General features: G+C 38.7%; 1 protein-coding gene and 1 long non-coding RNA gene across 8 annotated transcripts in view; both read left to right on the forward strand.

Moving 5' to 3' along the window:
* The window catches only part of RIMKLB (ribosomal modification protein rimK like family member B), a 46,564-nt gene extending 40,070 nt beyond the window's left edge, over positions 1 to 6,494 (forward strand). For all 7 annotated transcript variants that reach the window (XM_074588795.1, XM_074588803.1, XM_074588760.1 and 4 more), the window contains 3 exons: positions 1,355 to 1,441; positions 3,380 to 3,583; positions 5,020 to 6,494. In XM_074588795.1, the coding sequence (XP_074444896.1) occupies positions 1,355 to 1,441; positions 3,380 to 3,583; positions 5,020 to 5,483 (755 nt within the window). In that variant the 3' untranslated portion in view covers positions 5,484 to 6,494. The remainder of the gene's footprint in view (positions 1 to 1,354; positions 1,442 to 3,379; positions 3,584 to 5,019) is intronic.
* Positions 6,495 to 14,194: 7,700 nt separating this feature from the next.
* On the forward strand, positions 14,195 to 18,070 carry LOC141743824 (uncharacterized). The gene is made up of 3 exons (XR_012587210.1): positions 14,195 to 16,959; positions 17,552 to 17,620; positions 17,868 to 18,070. It is a non-coding gene; the product is annotated as an uncharacterized LOC141743824 (long non-coding RNA).
* Positions 18,071 to 18,273: the final 203 nt, after the last annotated feature.

Below are 18,273 nucleotides of genomic sequence, written 5' to 3' on the forward strand. Positions count from 1 at the left end.
GTGTACTGGATTAGAGGAACCATTTGTCTGAGCTACCCTGATGCTATCTCTGCTTTTAATTACAATATATTAAAGAATTGAAGATACCTCTCAGCCTTCCTTTCCTTCTTGGGAAATATCAGTGCTTTCCTCCCCTTTGTGTGATTGCACTGATAGGCTTGTGTAATGGGATCTTGACAAAAACACAAACAAAACTTGACAAAAACATGGGTCAAATGTTTCCATCAATTACTATGAAAATACATCTGAGAAGAAACATATCTTTTCTTTAGAGATGTGGTTGCTTTAGCTCTGAGAAAGAAATGAGTTTTTAATTTTTTGGGGGGAAGGGGAGACCACGAATGATGGGGTAATTGGAGAACATCTCTGTTCATAACTCCCTGCCACTTGTTTTAATGCCTGCCTCTGGAATTTGACAGAAGCATGACCTTTTTTTTTTCTTTTTTCTTTTTTCTTTTTTTTTTTTTTAACACAAGCATCAAGTTATCAGTGAGAGCTGGCTTTGCCATGAAAAACAGGATGTGCTGAACGACATGTTATTCCATGACACGCATTAAAATCCATGGCAGGGTAGTGATGGCTGCTGCTGGCTTTGTGACCAGTATCTTGGCTTGACTTCTGCGCTTTACTGCACATGCTGTTAGAGCAGTCTCCCTTTGTCTGCTGACTTTCTCCTATAGTTCTTGCACTGTGGTCAGCGTTCTGTGAATTCAGCTGAACTCAAATAATCTTGAAGTATCCACCATCATCATGTGAATGGTCATTAAAAGCTACTCTCTAAAGTCCTTACAGATGCAATGAGACGCAAAGGTTGAAGTACTACTTCAGGATCTAGGGAGAATGAGATGCACGAGACTTAAGCCTTGGAAAGGGGGGAGGTGGAGTGACAAGATTTGGGTTGTTGCTGCTCTCTGGATTATGCCTTATCTTTGTATTTCATGTTGCTTTCCTGGTTAGTAGTTTGGATGTAACCGTTACTGGTCATACCATCTGTGCTATTTTCCTGCTAGATATTTGAAAAGGTGGGAGTTGGTAAACTAAAGGGGATGAATTGGAACAAGACGGTAGAATCAGGGCATTAAGATTTGGAAGATTGGATTGAGCCTTTGGGGGTTATGATCAAGTGGCCTTTGTCAAATCGTGTCTTCCATTTCAAAGGAAGTAGGAGTTAGTATCCCACAGATTACAAACACCTTCAAAGTCTGATCATGCTCCTTGACCAAGTTCCTCTTAACTGATAGTTTTTTCTGCATTATCTAAGCTGTAAGGGTGGGAGGAATGTGTGGCAATTACATCCCCAATTTTGCAACACCAGATTGGTGGCACATAATGTTGTTGGTTTTCTTTTTGCCAGGTGGTCATGAGAATTTTGCCAAAATGATTGATGAGGCGGAAGTGCTGGAGTTCCCTATGGTGGTGAAGAACACGCGGGGTCACCGAGGTGGGTGTGAGGTCAGGGGTGAGGGCAAGGAGTATTCTGAGCAGCACTCTTTAAGATTTTTGTCTTGTTGAGGGATAATAGTTAAGAAAGTCTTCTAATAGGCGTTGGACCTCTTTGCAGTACATCTAAATTCTACCACCCTCTCACTTCTGAATGCTGAGTAGACTGCAACAATGGGAAGTAGTCTTAGTAGAGACAAGTCTTGCAATAGCAGGGGGAATAGAGGTCCAAGATTATGGTGCGTCGGTGAGGAAAGCTTTGAACTGGAACAATGGAAGGTCTGGCCTTAGGGAAGTAGAAAGAAGCCTGTATGGATTTTAGAGCTGTTTCTAAATAGGCATAAGAAATTAAATCTTAGTTTGTTCAGTCTTAGTTTGACTTTTTTTCTACTTGACTTTCTCTATAATTAGGATCCTGATTTAAATAAAATCTCGTGTACTGCTTGTCAGACTGGATCTCTGTTTTTCAGAAAAATATCTTTGGCAGTGCCGATGATAATACAGCAGGTTCAGATAAAATTGTTCTGTTTAGCAGTGTTTTATTTTAAGTGTTGAATATGAAAAAATACATCAGTTTGGTTTAATGTTAGATAGTGATCTACTAAAGGAAACAAGGTTTAAAATCAAATTCAGAGGTTATTTGCACAGGAGGTTCCATGTTCCTCTAGCAGTGTTCTGTGTTATGGAGACCTTAAATCCTGAGGAAGCAGAGGCTGCTCCAGTTAGGCTTTGGAGCACTTGATTTAATTCTTCTTCACGTGTTATTTCTCTTTAGTTCTGCTACTGCTGCATTTGTATTCCCGTAGTTGAGATAGACAATTTGTCAATTGATTTTTGTACTCTGTTAACACTGTAGCTTGATTGAGTGGCGATTCTGCCACAAAAAGTTTCTACAGCCTTACTGCAAAACATAAATCTAATATGACACATAAGAGTGCTTGGGAAAGAGGTATAGGAGTTGGGAAATGTAGCTGAAGATGGAAAGGGATGCCTTCTTGTGAGACTAGAAATGAGATGCAAAGTGGTAGAATCTGTTTCAGGAGTGACTTTCATCAGTATTTTAAAATTGAAAAAGAACAAAGTCATCTTTGGTGTGCTCTAGAAATGAAGGGTAATGAAATGATGATGTTTTAGGTTAAACAAAACATGTCCTTGAGATGCTTGCTTGCAGAAAAGTCAGTGGTTTCCAAAGAGGTTTTATTTTGTTTGGTTTTGGTTTTGTTTTTTTCAAAATTGCAGTACATTCCATTCGGTTTAATATTTTATGGAATCTTCTGCTAAATTTATCTTGAATATTGTGGATTCTAGTATTTTCCTCTGAACATAGTTGTTCTACTGCAAGGCCTCATCCTGGAGTTGCGAGCTCTTGAAAATATTTGGAAGAGCAGCTCTCAACAACTTCCCTCTAGTTGAAGCAGTGCTGCAGTGGCACATTAGTGACTTCAGTATTCTTAGCTGCCTGGTGTTTAACAGCTTCATCTCATTGGTTCCTGTGTGTCAAAGCTGTAGGCTGCAGGTCCAGTCATCTTGGATTAACAAAACTGTGCTATTAATTAAATGTCTGCTGCTCTTTAAGTATTTCTTTCTTTTTTTCTCTCATTAAGGACGTGTACCAAAAGGAGTTGAAATGACAAGACCACCTCCTTTATCTAAAGCAGTTTTATTTTCTTTCTTTCTTTCCTTTACTTTCTTTTTTCTTTTTTTTTTAACTCCTCATACGGCTCCTCATCTATGTCAGTACTTGAACACTTATGAGCCCTGAAGCAGTGGAGCACTTCTGATGTCCACAGAAGAATTTGTAAATGGTTATAAGCTACAGATGGGGCCTTTGAGAATGGGCAGCATACTGGTCAGAGGTTTTACTTTTATGTGGTGAATCATTGATGCAACTCAAATCAGTAGCTTCTTCCGATCTTCCGATTTTCTTTTCTTCTTACAGGTAAAGCTGTGTTCCTGGCACGAGACAAGCACCATTTGGCAGACCTAAGCCATTTGATCCGTCACGATGCCCCTTACTTATTTCAAAAATATGTTAAAGAGTCCCATGGCAAGGATGTACGTGTCATCGTAGTAGGAGGCCGTGTAGTGGGCACCATGCTTCGCTGCTCAACAGATGGGAGGATGCAGAGTAACTGTTCACTTGGTAGGAAAAGCATTGTTCATAGTTTTGATCAGAATTTTTAATCCAGTTGAAAAATCACAAACCCAACTGAAATAAGCTGCAGATTTTATTTTGCATTAATTGTGCTTACTGTTGGAGGTTTACAGAGGAGACATGGGAGTGAGGATTAAGTGAGAGATGTGTTGAGCAAACAGAAGGAGAGATAATCTCTGCCCAAAGTATTAGATGGATAGCATGGATGAAAAGGAGGGGAAAGGTCTAGGAACACAAATGGAGTAACTGATATGGCAGTGTCATGCTAATGCCGTGTTATCATTCATTTCATCCTGTTAAGAGGAATAAAAAAGAAGGAAGACAGAAGACAAGACTGAGAGAGGTGGAGGAGACAGTTGGCAAGAGGGTGAGAGAAAGTGTTAAGGGAGGAAACTATTGAAGGCAATAAACAGTTGGATTGAATTGTGCAGCTGCTGTGCTGCCTTAAGTCTTTCAGACTCCTCCCTGAAGGCATTTCCCCCAAAGACCATGTCTGGGAGGAAGAGGAGAGTTACTACATTGATTGTAGCATACTCAGAACTGAGTTTCTGCATAACTTTGGGTGTAGGACAAGGGGGTTTGTGAGGGTAGAAGGAGGGTTGAGGGTGCCTGGCTGAAACTGTACTGAAACTGAGCAGGGATGGGATAAAATGTGTTCATGTGTAGTACAGTTTTGGCTAGTCAAAATGCCCAAAATGCCTGAGAGGTTTTAGTTACTACTCGATGCTGAGGATGTAAAGCCTGAAAGATTTTTCTGCTAAATGCTTTTTTGTTTTTTATTGTTTGTTTTATGTTTTTTTTTGAAAACTTAAATGTGATAGATGAAGTCTGAGTCGGTTAATACTTAGATGATGGACTGTGAACTGGACCAGCTGAGATTCAGATGCAAATGTTCCCTAATTCTTGCTTTAGAGACAGTAACCTATGATAGCAAGCTGAGAGGGACATGAGTAGATTATAATGTCTTAAACCTCTTCCCCCTCAATTATATCTGTTAGAGCTGTAGTCTTATCAGGAACATTTGGTTAAATTTTGCTGAAGGATTTCTTGTGATGGCTTAAAAATATGTATGAAAAGCCTCTACCTTAAAAGAAACAAGGGTGTTTGTTAGGTCATCTTTTTTCTATCCCAAGGTCATAAAAATCTATGACACCTTTCTTGACTAAAAAGTCACTACTTACTGTTTTTTAAACAAGTCATAATCTTGACCTGCCTTTGGCAGTTCAGAATCTTTTGAAATCCTGCTGTGGCTTCAAGTTCATTAGTAGTCACCGTGGAAAGGAGGTTGCTATCTGAGTCATCAGCAGTATCCTTGCAGGCTCGCTTTGGAGCTTCCCAGCCAAAAAGCACCAATCATTTGAGAAGGATGTCAGTCAGCTGTGACCAGACTACAGACAGCAAGCTTTTTTTCCTTTTTTTTCCAGGTGGTGTAGGTATGATGTGCTCGCTGAGTGAACAAGGCAAGCAGTTGGCAGTCCAAGTGTCAAACATCCTGGGGATGGACGTGTGCGGCATTGACCTGCTGATGAAGGACGACGGTTCATTCTATGTCTGCGAGGCCAATGCAAATGTAGGTTTCATTGCCTTTGACAAGGCTTGTAATCTAGATGTAGCTGGTATCATAGCGGACTATGCCGCTTCTCTCCTTACCCCCGGTCGCTTGACGCGGCGCATGTCCTTGCTCTCTGTGGTGTCCACGGCAAGCGAGACTAGCGAGCCAGAGCTGGGCCCTCCAGCTAGTGCCACTGTCGACAATATGAGTGCTAGCTCCAGCTCTGTCGACAGCGACCCTGAGACCACGGAGAGAGAGTTGCTCACCAAGCTCCCGGGGGCTCTATTCAACATGAACCAGCTATTAGCCAATGAGATCAAACTTCTTGTGGAGTGATGCCACATGTAAATAGATGACCAACAGAACTCTCTCTTGTAAATTTTTTTTAAACCAACTTGCAGTGCTGTTTATCAGAGAAACTCAGAGGAGTGAGGAAAGGGGTGGGGGTGTCGATCAAGAGAGCAAGAGTAAAAGGCATGCGTGCTGTAGTTGCTGCCCCTACTTTTTTGCAGAACATAAAATTGTGTTCATTCTTCAGCATCAGTTTTCTAATGAAGATGCTCCGTTCACAACCTAAGTGGGAATTTTATTTGGATGCTGCTTAGGTCCCCAGGTGTGTTGCAGTTCATGTGTGTTCACAGGAAAGCACTGGAGCATGATTCATGCTTGAAGATTTTCAGAAAGCTGTCTGGCAGCTCCCTAGAAACTTCGGTGAATTACTGCACCAGTTAAGTCTCTTCTTCCTCTGTAAGGCTTGATCCTGTAAATTGCCGAGTGCCTCAAATTCTGAATTTGAGTTGAAGGTGTTAAATACCAGGTATTTCAAAGTTTCTGGGCACCTTACTACTCTTGTAGATGGGAGTAAGTTCAGGATCTTTTAAAAAAGTCGTCACTTTCTGACCTTGCAGGATATAGCCTTTCAAATGATGAGGCTGAGAGAAGTGTCAGTTGACTTAACGTGAGCTTTCTGTACAAATCTGTAATTTGTGCCATCTTGGTATTAATTGACAGCTTTGTGTCTGTATTTCTTTATGAAACTTTTGAAGGAGGATTTTAGTACTTGCGCTTTTCTCATTTCAAATCTTGATTTTGGAAGGTATGTAGGGGAATTGGTCATTCTATTTGTGGCAGAAATGGCACGTTTTAACTATTTTTTGCGTGATTGGAGGAGATAAACAGCACTGTAATGTTTGGTATACAAAATAATGTTTAATCCAATGTGAAAAAGAATTACACTAGTTTAAAGCAAACGTGCATCGACTTGTATTTGTTAGTGTTTTAGTCTTTTTGAGAGAGATCTGCAATGTTAATGTTCCTTTTTTTTTTTTAATACATGCTAGTCCAACACTCCCTTCTCTATGCCTGCATCTTTAACAGTGGCCAAAGTGAAAACACTGCAGACTATTTGTTAAGAAAACACTGAGTTAAAGCCTGTACATTGGCATGGGTTTTTTTTTTGTTTGTTTTTATTTTTTGTTTTTTTGAGGGGGGAAACGTGGTAAGGTGTGGAGGAGGAAAAAGTTGGTTAAAAGTGATTAGACATCTAGAGGTACTTTAGAATAAAGCTGCAGTTCATACAATACTTACCAGGCTTACTTTTTCCCCAGTGAACATAAAAGCTGATGTTGGCAGAAATCCAAAGAGGGGAGAAATACTCAATTCTTAGCTTTGGAAAACATGCAGCAGATTTAAAAAAGAAAAATTATTAAAAAAAAAAAACAAACCAAGAAAAAAAACCAACAAAGAGAGCTTGGCCAGAATTAAAAATAAAAATAACTAGGTCCACAAACAATTAACAGATTGATCTTGGACCCTTATGTGTGTGTGGTATGAGCGCACACACTTGTGTGTGTTTGTGTGTGTGCATTTGCTTTGCTTTATTTCTTTTTGGGTTTTGGCTGTTTAGCTTCTAATTTTTTTCCAGGATGTCTGATTTTCCTTAGTCCTTCCGGCTGTGCATTTTCTCATTAGCCTTGAGCTCTTTTGGAAAACAGATAACCAAAACAGATACTGAGTCCATTTTTCAGTCCTTATCTTCTCCCTCCTTTTCCTCTTGTTTCTCCTCCCTCCCTTTCATTCCTTTCTCATTCTCTGGGTTCATAAAGCCCTGGAACTATAGAGAGAGATATATATAAAAAGATAAGCCTCTTTTTTAAAAAAACAAAAAGTAAAACGTTTACAATTGAAAAATAATCTTCTGAAAATAGGGTTTGTTTGGAGGGGGGTTGTGTGTGTGCAATGCTGCTGTTTTCTGGATACTTTAATGGAGCATGTCCCATGTACCCTCTGAGGCTCTGCACTGCCCACCTCTGTGGCCCCTCCTCACCTCTCTGCTGCTCTGCTGTTTTATCTTCACTTGGACCTTAAACACAACTCACGGACATTATGCAGAGAGTCTTCAAGAGGCAATAAACAGAACAGTATTAACCTGCTTTATGGAGGTTTGATCATGCTTCTTTGTACAGTTTGTTTTTGTTTTTTTTATTTTAAAAGGAATGTAATAAAATGGCTTTTTTTTTGTAGAATTAAATATTATTATTAAAATCAAGTGAAAGGTTGACTGTTGGTGTTAAGCAGGAGAATGGGCCACCTGGTCCAGCCACAAAAGGAGCTTCAGCAGTAAAGGTATTTTCAAGTCTTTTCTTCCTGAGCCTTCAAGTGCAGAGGTTAAACGTGAAGAATATAAAGGTCTTTAACTTCCATGAAGAGTTGCAGAAACACAGAACATGAAAGAAACCTAATTTTCCAGTCTCTTCCAGAGACTCATCTCCCCCTGCTTGTTTATGTAAGGGGAATTTGGGTGGTGTGTGTTTGTGGTGTTTTGTTTTGGTTTGGTTTTTTTTCTTTTCCTTTTTTCTTAGGTGACTGCACTCCTTGAGAGGTTGATAGGGTCAGTCTTTCCCTTCTCAACTGTGGCACACATTGAGCACATGTGGAATAACAGAAGGGAGTAAACATTTGCTAGTTGATACAGTAGGACCTCTGTATTTCTATCACAGGAAACTTCTTTTAAAGGAAAGAACTGGTAACTGAACATTCTGGAGTGTTTTTTGAGTCTCCGTAGTATTTTGCAGGGAAAGGCTATGGCTCACAGGAACTTTACATTTCCATCACTGTTCCAGAATGTCCAGGTTACACCTCACAGTAGTAAAATCTTTGAAGTAAACGTGAGATTTTTTGAAAGACAAAGAGTGGATTCAGAGATTTATGGTTTGGCTCCCTTGGGATAAGATGCTCCTATGTGGTTGATGCTTCCATTGCTAGCTTGGAGATAATTCTATGCAATAGTGGTCAGGGAGGCAGACAGGATGTATGTTTGTTTGGACATTGGGTATTGATGCTACATATGAAAACCTTGCTTGAGGGTTCATTGGTACAAATGGGCACACTTGTCTTGTGTATTTACTCCCTGCTTATCCATTGCTCCTGAAATACTGAAATGTGTAGAATGGGCTGGGGGTGTGAGGGGGGTGTCTTGTTTTTACTTAAAGGAGAAAAACGTCAACAAATCTAGCCTGTGGTGACGAGGCAGTGTCTCCCATTGAAGGTGAACTTTACAGACATGAGCTTTGTACACTGTATTTCCTTCAGTTCCACATGTTGAAAAATACATGCTAAACTTTTATACAGTTGCACTAACACTACCTCTGTATGTAGTTTTGGAAGCATGTGCTGAAAAAATGGTCAACGTAGTGCTGGATTACACATAGTATTAATAACAGCTGATGGTGTTACAACTGTTTTTGTATATTCTAATGTTTGAAAGAGCCAGGTAGAAACTCTTGTTGGCAAGAATAAGTTTCTTAAACTACATCTGATGAAATTTTGTTCTTTGTAACACTGGAGATTTTCTTCTGTTCAATTTACTGCATTTATAATTGATGTCTTGCTATGCCAATGTACAGATTGTATCTTAAGCCTTGTATTTAATGCTTTAATGTGTTTTATAAAATCTTTTCTTGGAATGTTACAACACTTCATTGGTAACACAGTGTCAATGATTGATGCACATGTGGACTCTTAACGTTTTTGTTCTGAGCTGATGGTCACTCTTGGAGAGTTTTCTCCTACTTCGTGTGCTATCTTTCATGTGTGATACTCAGGAAATAACCTCTGGAACATCTGTGTATGTCCGACGCAAAGGAGATACTTCTATAGATGTTGTAATGGACTTCAAAATCCAACAAAAGAAACCAGTGACGTTTGCTAAATCTTTTCTCCCCCTTATTGCAAAAATCTATCAGTTAAATACGTGAGGGACCTTAAGGGACTTTGAAAACAAATCACATGTACAGTATCTTTCTCATGGCTCACTCTTTTTGAGAAGGTTTATGGGCTTTATGGCTGGTGTGAGACACACGACCCACTCCTGTTCTCTCTATGGAATAGTAGGTGCTCTGACAGGTAACTTCTGTTGCTACTGTCTTTTCATTTTTAATTTTTTCACTGTTCCAGGAATTGTTTTAAACTGAACATTGCAAGGTTTATAACCAGATGTTTGCTGCCTTTTCCTTTGTTTTATTTCTTTAAGTCTTTTTTAATCTTTGAGGGTGACTTTTGGAGCGTTCTGGTGGTCGATCTTGGCCTGCTGTTGGAAGTCTCCAAGCCTCTCATCTTTCCAATTTGAGTTGAAAAGTTTTTGTTTTGTTTATTTGTTTAAACCAATGACACAAACTAGACGTGCGGATTTTGGGTGGGATTTGTTGTTGCTCTATTTTGTATGACTTATTTTCCCTTTTTTAACAGAAATGTGTTCTAACAGTTCACACTTTGTTACTGTTCTTTGCAAAACTTTTCAGGAGCCAAAAAAGTCAAACAATGCAGTGAAAACCTTCCCTTCTCCCTTTTCCGATGGCGAGAGTGAGAACTTATGAAAAGTCCTTGAGAATGTTCCTTCCTAAACTTTTCCCCCCAGTAATGCAAGCGGGTAAAATGGTAAACGCAGCAGTTTGGTGACATCCAAACCCACCTGTTGTCAGGTAAATTGACTCTTTTCTGCTCTTACTGTAACCTTCGTAAATTTGCTAACTTTTCTGCCTTCCTTTTCTTCCCATCAGTTCATTTTGGTGAAACTTCTTGAATGCTTTCTTTAACAGTGATATTTAGAGAAAATCCTACTTTTCTTCATTTCCCCTCCTTATACATGTTGACCTCTAAGAAAACTGTCATTGTCCTTTGCTTTACTCAGGTGAGACAAAAGTGAGTCCCCTCGTGTAAGTACATGAGGGATAGTTTTGTAATGTGTTAACTCCACCCTCCTCTTTATTGCTTCAAGGTAGTTTGCCTTCAAGTGTACTGTTTTAGCTTAGGTTTTTGAAAGATTTGATACTTTCCATTTGCTAAGTGAACATAAAATGTAACTGCATCAATTAGGAGTTGATTGGTATGAAAAACTAGTACAAAGAATGTTAAATTAAATTATTAAAATTCAATAGAGCAGGATCCTGTAAAGAGGACAGATGGGAGAATATGTGTGCTACAGAACAAGACTGTGTGGCTGATAATACCTCTTTGTCAAGGATGGTGTGACGCAGGTTATGTTGCCCTTAGTGCTGTACCTAAGTACTTGTACACTTTATCGTTCTTTGGTAACTCCCTCCCTTAATCTCAAACCACTTAAAAGTGCTGGGAACGTAATATTTTTTTTTTAACTTTGTCTAAGGAGAATCTGTATTTTACTCACAGAGGTAAATACCAGACGATTTGAATACCATTCAAAGTGTAAGAACGAATATAAGCCTTCAGACAGGCTTCCTGATGCAGTGTTTTATTTCCCATGACATCTGTAAAGAATTAGCACTTGTTTCAGGGTTTTTTTTTGTGTACATTAATAACTCTTCTGTATCATCATAAAATAGTCTACTCTTCGTCTTCTTAATTTATATTTTCCTGAACACAGCAAATTTATCAGCAATACCATAAATTGCAACTTCATATTAAGGTGGGAGGTAATAATTTTAGAGTAAAGTTTTGCTCTCAGTTACACTGAGATAAACCTGGAATCGTGCTGTGAAAGTCAGTGGAGTGATATCCAATTTCACTGGTATAATTGAGTGTATAAATTGTGTCTTTAATTTTACTTGCAAGATAATTTTACAGACCTGTTATACTTATGTTTCCAATGCTTTTTCCTTTCAGACACACCCACCTCTTGCGTCTCAGCACTGGGCAGGCCTATTCCTTTATTTGTGTATATTTTTGTGCATCAGCTGCTGTAGGACACGGGTGTAACACTTTCAGGCATGTGGTTGGGTGTCTTTTTGGGAGAGAGATCGTGGGTTTGTAATATGTAAAAAAAGCAACTTCTTTTCCTCAAATTTGTTGAACAAATTCATGTCGGCTGACAGTTTTGCATCTCTAACCTGATGTTATATATATTATGTGAAGATTTTTCTTGAAAGGAGGACAGTACTAGTTCTTTGCAGTGTCTGCAAATGGTCTTTGGTGGGGAAAGTTGGTAAAAATTTACTGCGTTCTGCAGAAGTTAATGTCTTAATATTTAATGTTGCTTGAAAGGTGGTTTTACAGATCATGCTCCTTCCTGTTTATGGAATGGCTTTCAAAGCCTTGTATTGATCTTGGTTGTGCCCAGTGCTTTGCCTAGTGTATGGGGAAGTGTTGTAGAACTTGAATAAACCATGACATCTTAGACAAAGGGGATGATTATGTGCATGCTGAACAAGAACTTCTTCTATATGCCCTTCTGCTGCAACAGAGTAATAAAACTGGTAGGTGGCAGCAGTAGCAGAAGAAACTCATGTGACTGTGACCTGGGAAACCTACAGTACTGGGAGAAATGGATTGCAAAATATTAACTGAAGTAAGGGGGATGGAGGAGAGAGGCAGAGTCCCTGAACTGTCCCTTTGAATGGTGAGTCTAATTTACAGAATTCTAACCATCAAAAGACTAGCTGTAGTACAGTAGACATGTTGATCTATCCGATTTGGTGTTTCGTTACCTGACATCCTAATTCTCACCTTTGATTCAACATTCTGGTTTCCCCACTGCCTTTATAAGGCACAATATATGCCTTAAAAAATTAGACCTCACCAAGTTGCCACATCTTAAGAGTACTGGAAAATAAGGTACAAAGGAATTTATCTAGTCCATCCATCTCTCTGCCCCGCAGGAAGATCAGCCATAGTTACGCCATTGGTGACATGTTTCTTTTAACCTGTTTTACAAATCAAGGAATAAATGAGGAAGATTCTGCAGTCTGTACCTACAGAATTTTATTTTATGAAGGTTAAAAGCATCCTTACTGTCAGCCAGTGGTCAGCTTCATGGTCTGAGAGCTACTCTGCTTTTTTTGCTACTTCTTTTTTTGACTATTTGCTATTTAATGCTACTTTTGGGATGATCCTCTTATGTACTTGTACATATAGGTCTTTTTTTAAAATGTTCTTGAGCAGTTTATCACAATGCTACTTGGTGATAACCGAAATTACATGTGTGTATATATATATGTAATAACATTTCATATCAAATGTTGGTCTGTTGAATTTAAAGCCTCGTCCACCTTTGAGTGTGAAGAACTTCTATCCTAGTATTACCAACATGCATTATTTTATGCAAGGGGCATAGTTTACAAATGCGTATAATAAGCAACCAGTTTCATGCTGTAATGACACTTTAAGAAATCAGAATTTTTGCTGGAATGTGATGGTCACTTGAGATTTAGGGACAACAGCAGGGATTCACCTGTAACAAGTAAATAGATTTGGCATCAGGTCTGAATCGTATCCTTGAACCATTCTGATTTTGTCCAGTAGGGTGCAATGGTGCACACTTAATTCAAATTAATCTAGATGAATTTTTCAAAATTCTGGCATGAAGTTTCCTATATATAAAAAGCCTCTTTGAGACTTTCCCCTCTGTTTCTGAATCCTGGCTTTTTTTTTTTTTTTGGTTAGTATAACTAGTCATATCACTAAATCCAAACTGGTAAGTACAGAACATAAATTACTTTTTAGGTTCTTATCAGTCATTAGCCCATTACAATATAATGAAAAGAATTTAAGGACTTCTTATTAATTGAGATGCTCAGATCTCTTTATATAACACTGAAGAAAGATTTGTTTCTACATAATGTTAAAAGATTTTTATGTAAGGGGGAGATAAGATATTGATATAGGAGGAAAGTGAAAGTGCAGAATGTTCTCAGGCACCCAAATGCTATCACTCCCAAACTTGGAAATATTAAGTAGAAGCTCTAAAACAGGAAGAGCCAAAACCCAGATACATTATTCTCTGCTGTGACTCTTACATAGATACTAATTAGTGTGTAATGGTATTTATAGAGCACCATATAGATTAAATGATACATGCCTTAGAAACACCATGATACTGAAGGACAGTGTTCATCTTTATGGAGACATGTATCTCAAGATAGAAAAAATGTTCAAAGCACCAACAGTTAAAATTCTTTTTTGAAAGTGAGGAACGCAAAGTCTATAATGTTTCTGACTTAATGGCTGACAGCTAGTAGTTTCAACCACCTCTTAAGTTATCTAGACCAGTGGTCTCTAAAAATTTTTGATTGCACATCCCTATCAGTAAAAAACATTTTGAGCATGCACCCCAGTATGTTTATTTGTAAGTTGTATACATCTCCTACTATGTACGTTATAAAACATACACAAACCCAGATAAAAAAGGGTGGGATAAAGGTGAAATGAACAGTATTTTAAACATTGATTTCATTGTATTTATTAATGGTGCAAAAAATGCAGCCTTATGGATTGCCTTGTGTACCCCCCTGGGGAATGTGCACTCCATTTTGGAGACCACTGATCTAGACATCATAAAGAATTATTCTTGCACACGTCATTAGTGTGTTCTGTCATAACAATACCTCCCTTTTAAGTAAGTCTCCTACTAGAGATTAAAATGCTGACCTCTAGTAGGATGACTTCTCTTTCTGAAAAGAAAGTAAAAGAGGAGAGAAGAGCAGATTATGGAAGCACTGATGAATGGTCTGGCACAGGGGAAGTTTGAATCTGGATCAGTTGAAAATGTGGATGAATGTGTCCAAGTGGATTGGGAGGAAAAAAAAATTGTGGTCAGAATATCTGCCAATATGCAGAATACAACAGTAGCTTTTGTACTTTGATAAATGTTTCTAGTTCACTTACAGCTAAGTATTACTTGATGAATTCCAAATTCTTTTTCCTGTTATTATCTGGGGTAGTCACGCTAAAATTGGGAACAACGCTTATATATGGAAACGAAGCTGGATCTGAGGTTTCCATATTCAGGCAACTAAATAGTCTCCAGTGCACATCAGGTACCACTTAGGACTGTGGACAACTGATGTGCTTATCTCAGTAGCTTCTCACTTTTCATAGAGTCTTTAAAAATATTATGTGGAACCACAGGCTGGAAATCCCAGAACTGAGTTACTGCGAAGTGAAAGGAGACCAAATGTGCAAAGTGAAAAATATCTTAGTGGAGATTTGAAAAGAATCTTGTGAAATACAGTGATGAGTAAAGTCTGTGTGTGAGATGAAGCTCATAGAGAAGGTTTTTAAAATTGAGACAGACTGGAGACGTGAGAGAAGGAAAGTAAAATCTGGTCGTAGAGGCAAAGGAGTCTGAAGCATATGACAGTCTGTCAGCAGAGATGGAGATGAGGCAGTAAAACAGCTTTTGCCTTTTGCTACTCCTGAGCATTCTCACCTTTTTCTTGTAAGGAGGAATCTTACCAGACTTTCAGTACATAATATACACTAGGCATGCTAGCCTTTGGGGACTGGATATCAAAGGAGAGAGCTGAAAGTTGATACAGAGCTGTTGATATGGAAACTAGCTGTAGCACTTGCCTACTAGAATGGATGGCCATGTGATTAAAAATGTTACTGCACTGATTTTAGATGACAGTAATACTTGGGAAGAAGGGTGGCTGTCTGGCCGTGAACATGGGCTTATTTCCCAGATACGCCTGTAACTTTTTGCTTCTCAGCGTAGTAAGGGATAGAGGCAAAGAAATGTATGTAAGCCTTTTTAATGAGTAAGGGGACCATTCTAGGTGACTTAGTCAACTGTTCAGGGAATATATTTTTTTTTTTTGCTTGTGAAATAAGCAGGGATTTAGAGTAGTCTCCCAGATCTTCCGTGTTTTCACATGTGGCTGTCAATACAAAAGGGTATTATTACTTTTTTTCTACTAGATGTGACATAGCAAAGTGTCGTGTTCTCTGCCGCTTTGATACGGTAGAGATTTGAAGAAGGCAGAATATTTTCCATTCTTTTCATAGACTTCCAGGGGCAGGCAAGGGGTGGTATGTATGTGAAAGAAGGAATGGATAGGTTCCCCACGCTGACTGAAAAGCGGATTATGGATTAGGCTGATTGAAAAGTTAACATTTACATTGTACTTAGGCAAGGCATTTTCAGGGTATTTCTGCATCCCCTTTTTGTTCCATTTAGAAAGAGTACAAGTGTTACTAGAATATACAGAGTCTGCATAGTAATATGTCAGCGTATTAAGCTCTGCCAAGTGCATGTGGGGGAAGGGCTAATAAAAGATTTATGTGAATTTCTGTCTGTCTGCTAAATCTACTTTTTTATTTGGAGGTAATTTGCTATATGTAACTGCATGTAGTACTCTGTCTTAGTGTAATAGATTTGTTTGTTTGTTTGTTTTGTTTGGAAGGAAGGAAATGTGTTTGTGGAGTTAAATATGTCGTGCTGTTGTCCGTTTCTCTAGGAAGCAGAATGGTTAAGGGAAAGCAGTCAAAATGTATAGGAACTACACAACTAGTTATATCTGAAGTCTGGTGTCAGTTGAGTACTCATTGAGGTTTCTGGGGAGAAGGCTTTTTTGTCTATCTTTTAATAAAAGGAGACAAAGAAACATCGAGAAAGGACTTTGAAAGTGTTGCGTACATTGAATTGCATCTTTTGTTGCCATTTCTTTTTGCTTTCAGAACTCTCTGGTGTCCTTCTGTACACATATCTTATTAAAAAAGCAGTGTCTGCTGAAATGTTTCTGGTGCATAGAGCTGAGGTCAGTCGGAACAGTGGGAATGCTCTTGAACTGAGAATGGTCAGCTGTGCTCATCTTGGCCTTGACCAGATGAGGACAGAGACTTTAAATGTAACATAGATTTTACTGGGCTGTATATTTTTATTGCAATATATGCAGTTCTAGCAGAAGTCTTTGTCAATAGTATCCTGTATAGCTGTCACTAGAAAGTGCAGTTGCTTTTGATCAACAATGAATTTTTAAGTTTCCCTTATGTAATGCTTTGCATTTTCCCAAGTAATGTGGTTTAATGTAATATGTTATATACAGTTTTCCAAATCAGGACTCAATTTTTGTCTTAGACAAATTGCAGTATAATGGAGGTATTTTAATACAGGAATGGAAAAGAAATGAAGTTTTATTAGAGATCATTGGATTTTTTTTCAATGAAGTATTGTAATCAGAAAAAACTAATTTATCACATTCATAAATTTTCAGGCATATATGTTAATTTCCAGAATTTATTGGGACAATCTCTCTTGTACAAAACAGCATTTGTTGTTAGAAACGGATGAAAAACCTGTAGGCGGAAAAATTAGCCAGTAATCCACTTGTTGCTACCTCTTTGGCCAGTCACGCGTTTTTTCTGTGCAGATTTCCTGTTTGTGGTGGAACCAGTGATACTGCTGAGCTTTCTCAATGCTTAGTTTATCTGTGTCGTAAAATAGGTACATTTTGGGGAGAAAGGAACTGGAGAGGTGAAAACTGTACAGTGTTACATGGACTAAACAGGAAGGTGCCATGAAGCAGGGAGAGAAGACTAAGCAGTAGCTGTATATACACAGGTATCCTTTCAACTCTGTTTTATCAATGTAGTGGGAGGCCAGGAGTTAAGATGACTGTGTCACTTATACCGTGATGAGGAATGGGAATGTCACATTGACTGTTTGTGCAACTCTAAATATTGCATATCTGGTGTTTACAAGAAGTGTGGTTTGACCAAGGGTGCGTATGCAGTTTCTCTTCCTCACTACGACTATGCAAAGCTCTGTCTGCTAGTATTTTTTATTCCCTGGATTCTGTCTGTTCAGTGGTATTGTGTATTAAACCTGAAACTTGTACAGTATTCTGTGAGTTTCAGGAGGAAACTTGGTATGCTTGTGTGTATATTTTACCATCCATCTAACAAACATGAGGCCAACAGAAACAACACAAATGTTACGGTTACGCCCCCACCCATCTTTAGAACAGCGTATAGGAGGAGTAGCGCAAATGTAATGTGATGTAGGAATACTTGTCCGTGCAGAATGGAAATGCTTGTTTACCGGATGGCAAATTCTGAAGCTTTATCAGTGAGAGAACTAGGCAGAAAGAGGCTGAAGTTTGACTTTGCTAAACTTTTACACAATTTTTCCCCCACGTGAAATATTTCCACAGGAATGTAATGCTTGTGAAAGATGCTGGATCAGCAGTTGCGGAGATTGAGCTCCTCTACCCACAGGAAAGGTAACAGGAATTAGATTTTACCTTTAGAACACAGCCTTCACTGCATCTCCCTCCTTGACCTGGAAAGGCCTTTTCCAAGGTCAAAAGAGGAGTTTGGTACCCATGGCTCAGTCCTTGGTGCATCTGCAATGCAACTATGAAGGAAACCAGATAGATGCTAGTTACAGCGATCTTTTTAATGATGTCTGCTTGAATTTCTGATATTTTGGGGGAAAAGACTAACTTTTTCAATGGTTTGTTTCTCTAGGTTTTTCTACACCAGCAGGAGGTCTTCTCTTCTGTCTTATGGGGACACTTATCTCTTGATAATGCCCCCTTCACAATGAAGGGAAGAAAGGATGGACCAGCAGCAATGTGGAATGGGGTGATGTCCACACTTGTGGTTAACAGTCGTAATGAATGCTGTCCTACTAACATGGAAAACTGAATAAAAAGAGTTGTGAATTGTAATTCATGAGAGTGTGAGGTTCTTTTTGGTAACTTCTGCACCATCTCCCCTTTCTTGAAGTGTCTTTTTTTTTTTCCTCCTGTAATTGCATTCCTAAAACTTCTAAAATGCTTTATATCAACATGAATAATTTTCCTGAATGCCTTGGAAATCTCAGTATCAGGCCTTTGGTGTTTCCAGTCATGTTACGAGTTCACCTAAGTCA

The sequence above is a fragment of the Larus michahellis genome, chromosome 1, assembly GCF_964199755.1.
Source record: "Larus michahellis chromosome 1, bLarMic1.1, whole genome shotgun sequence".
Classification (NCBI taxonomy): domain Eukaryota; kingdom Metazoa; phylum Chordata; class Aves; order Charadriiformes; family Laridae; genus Larus; species Larus michahellis.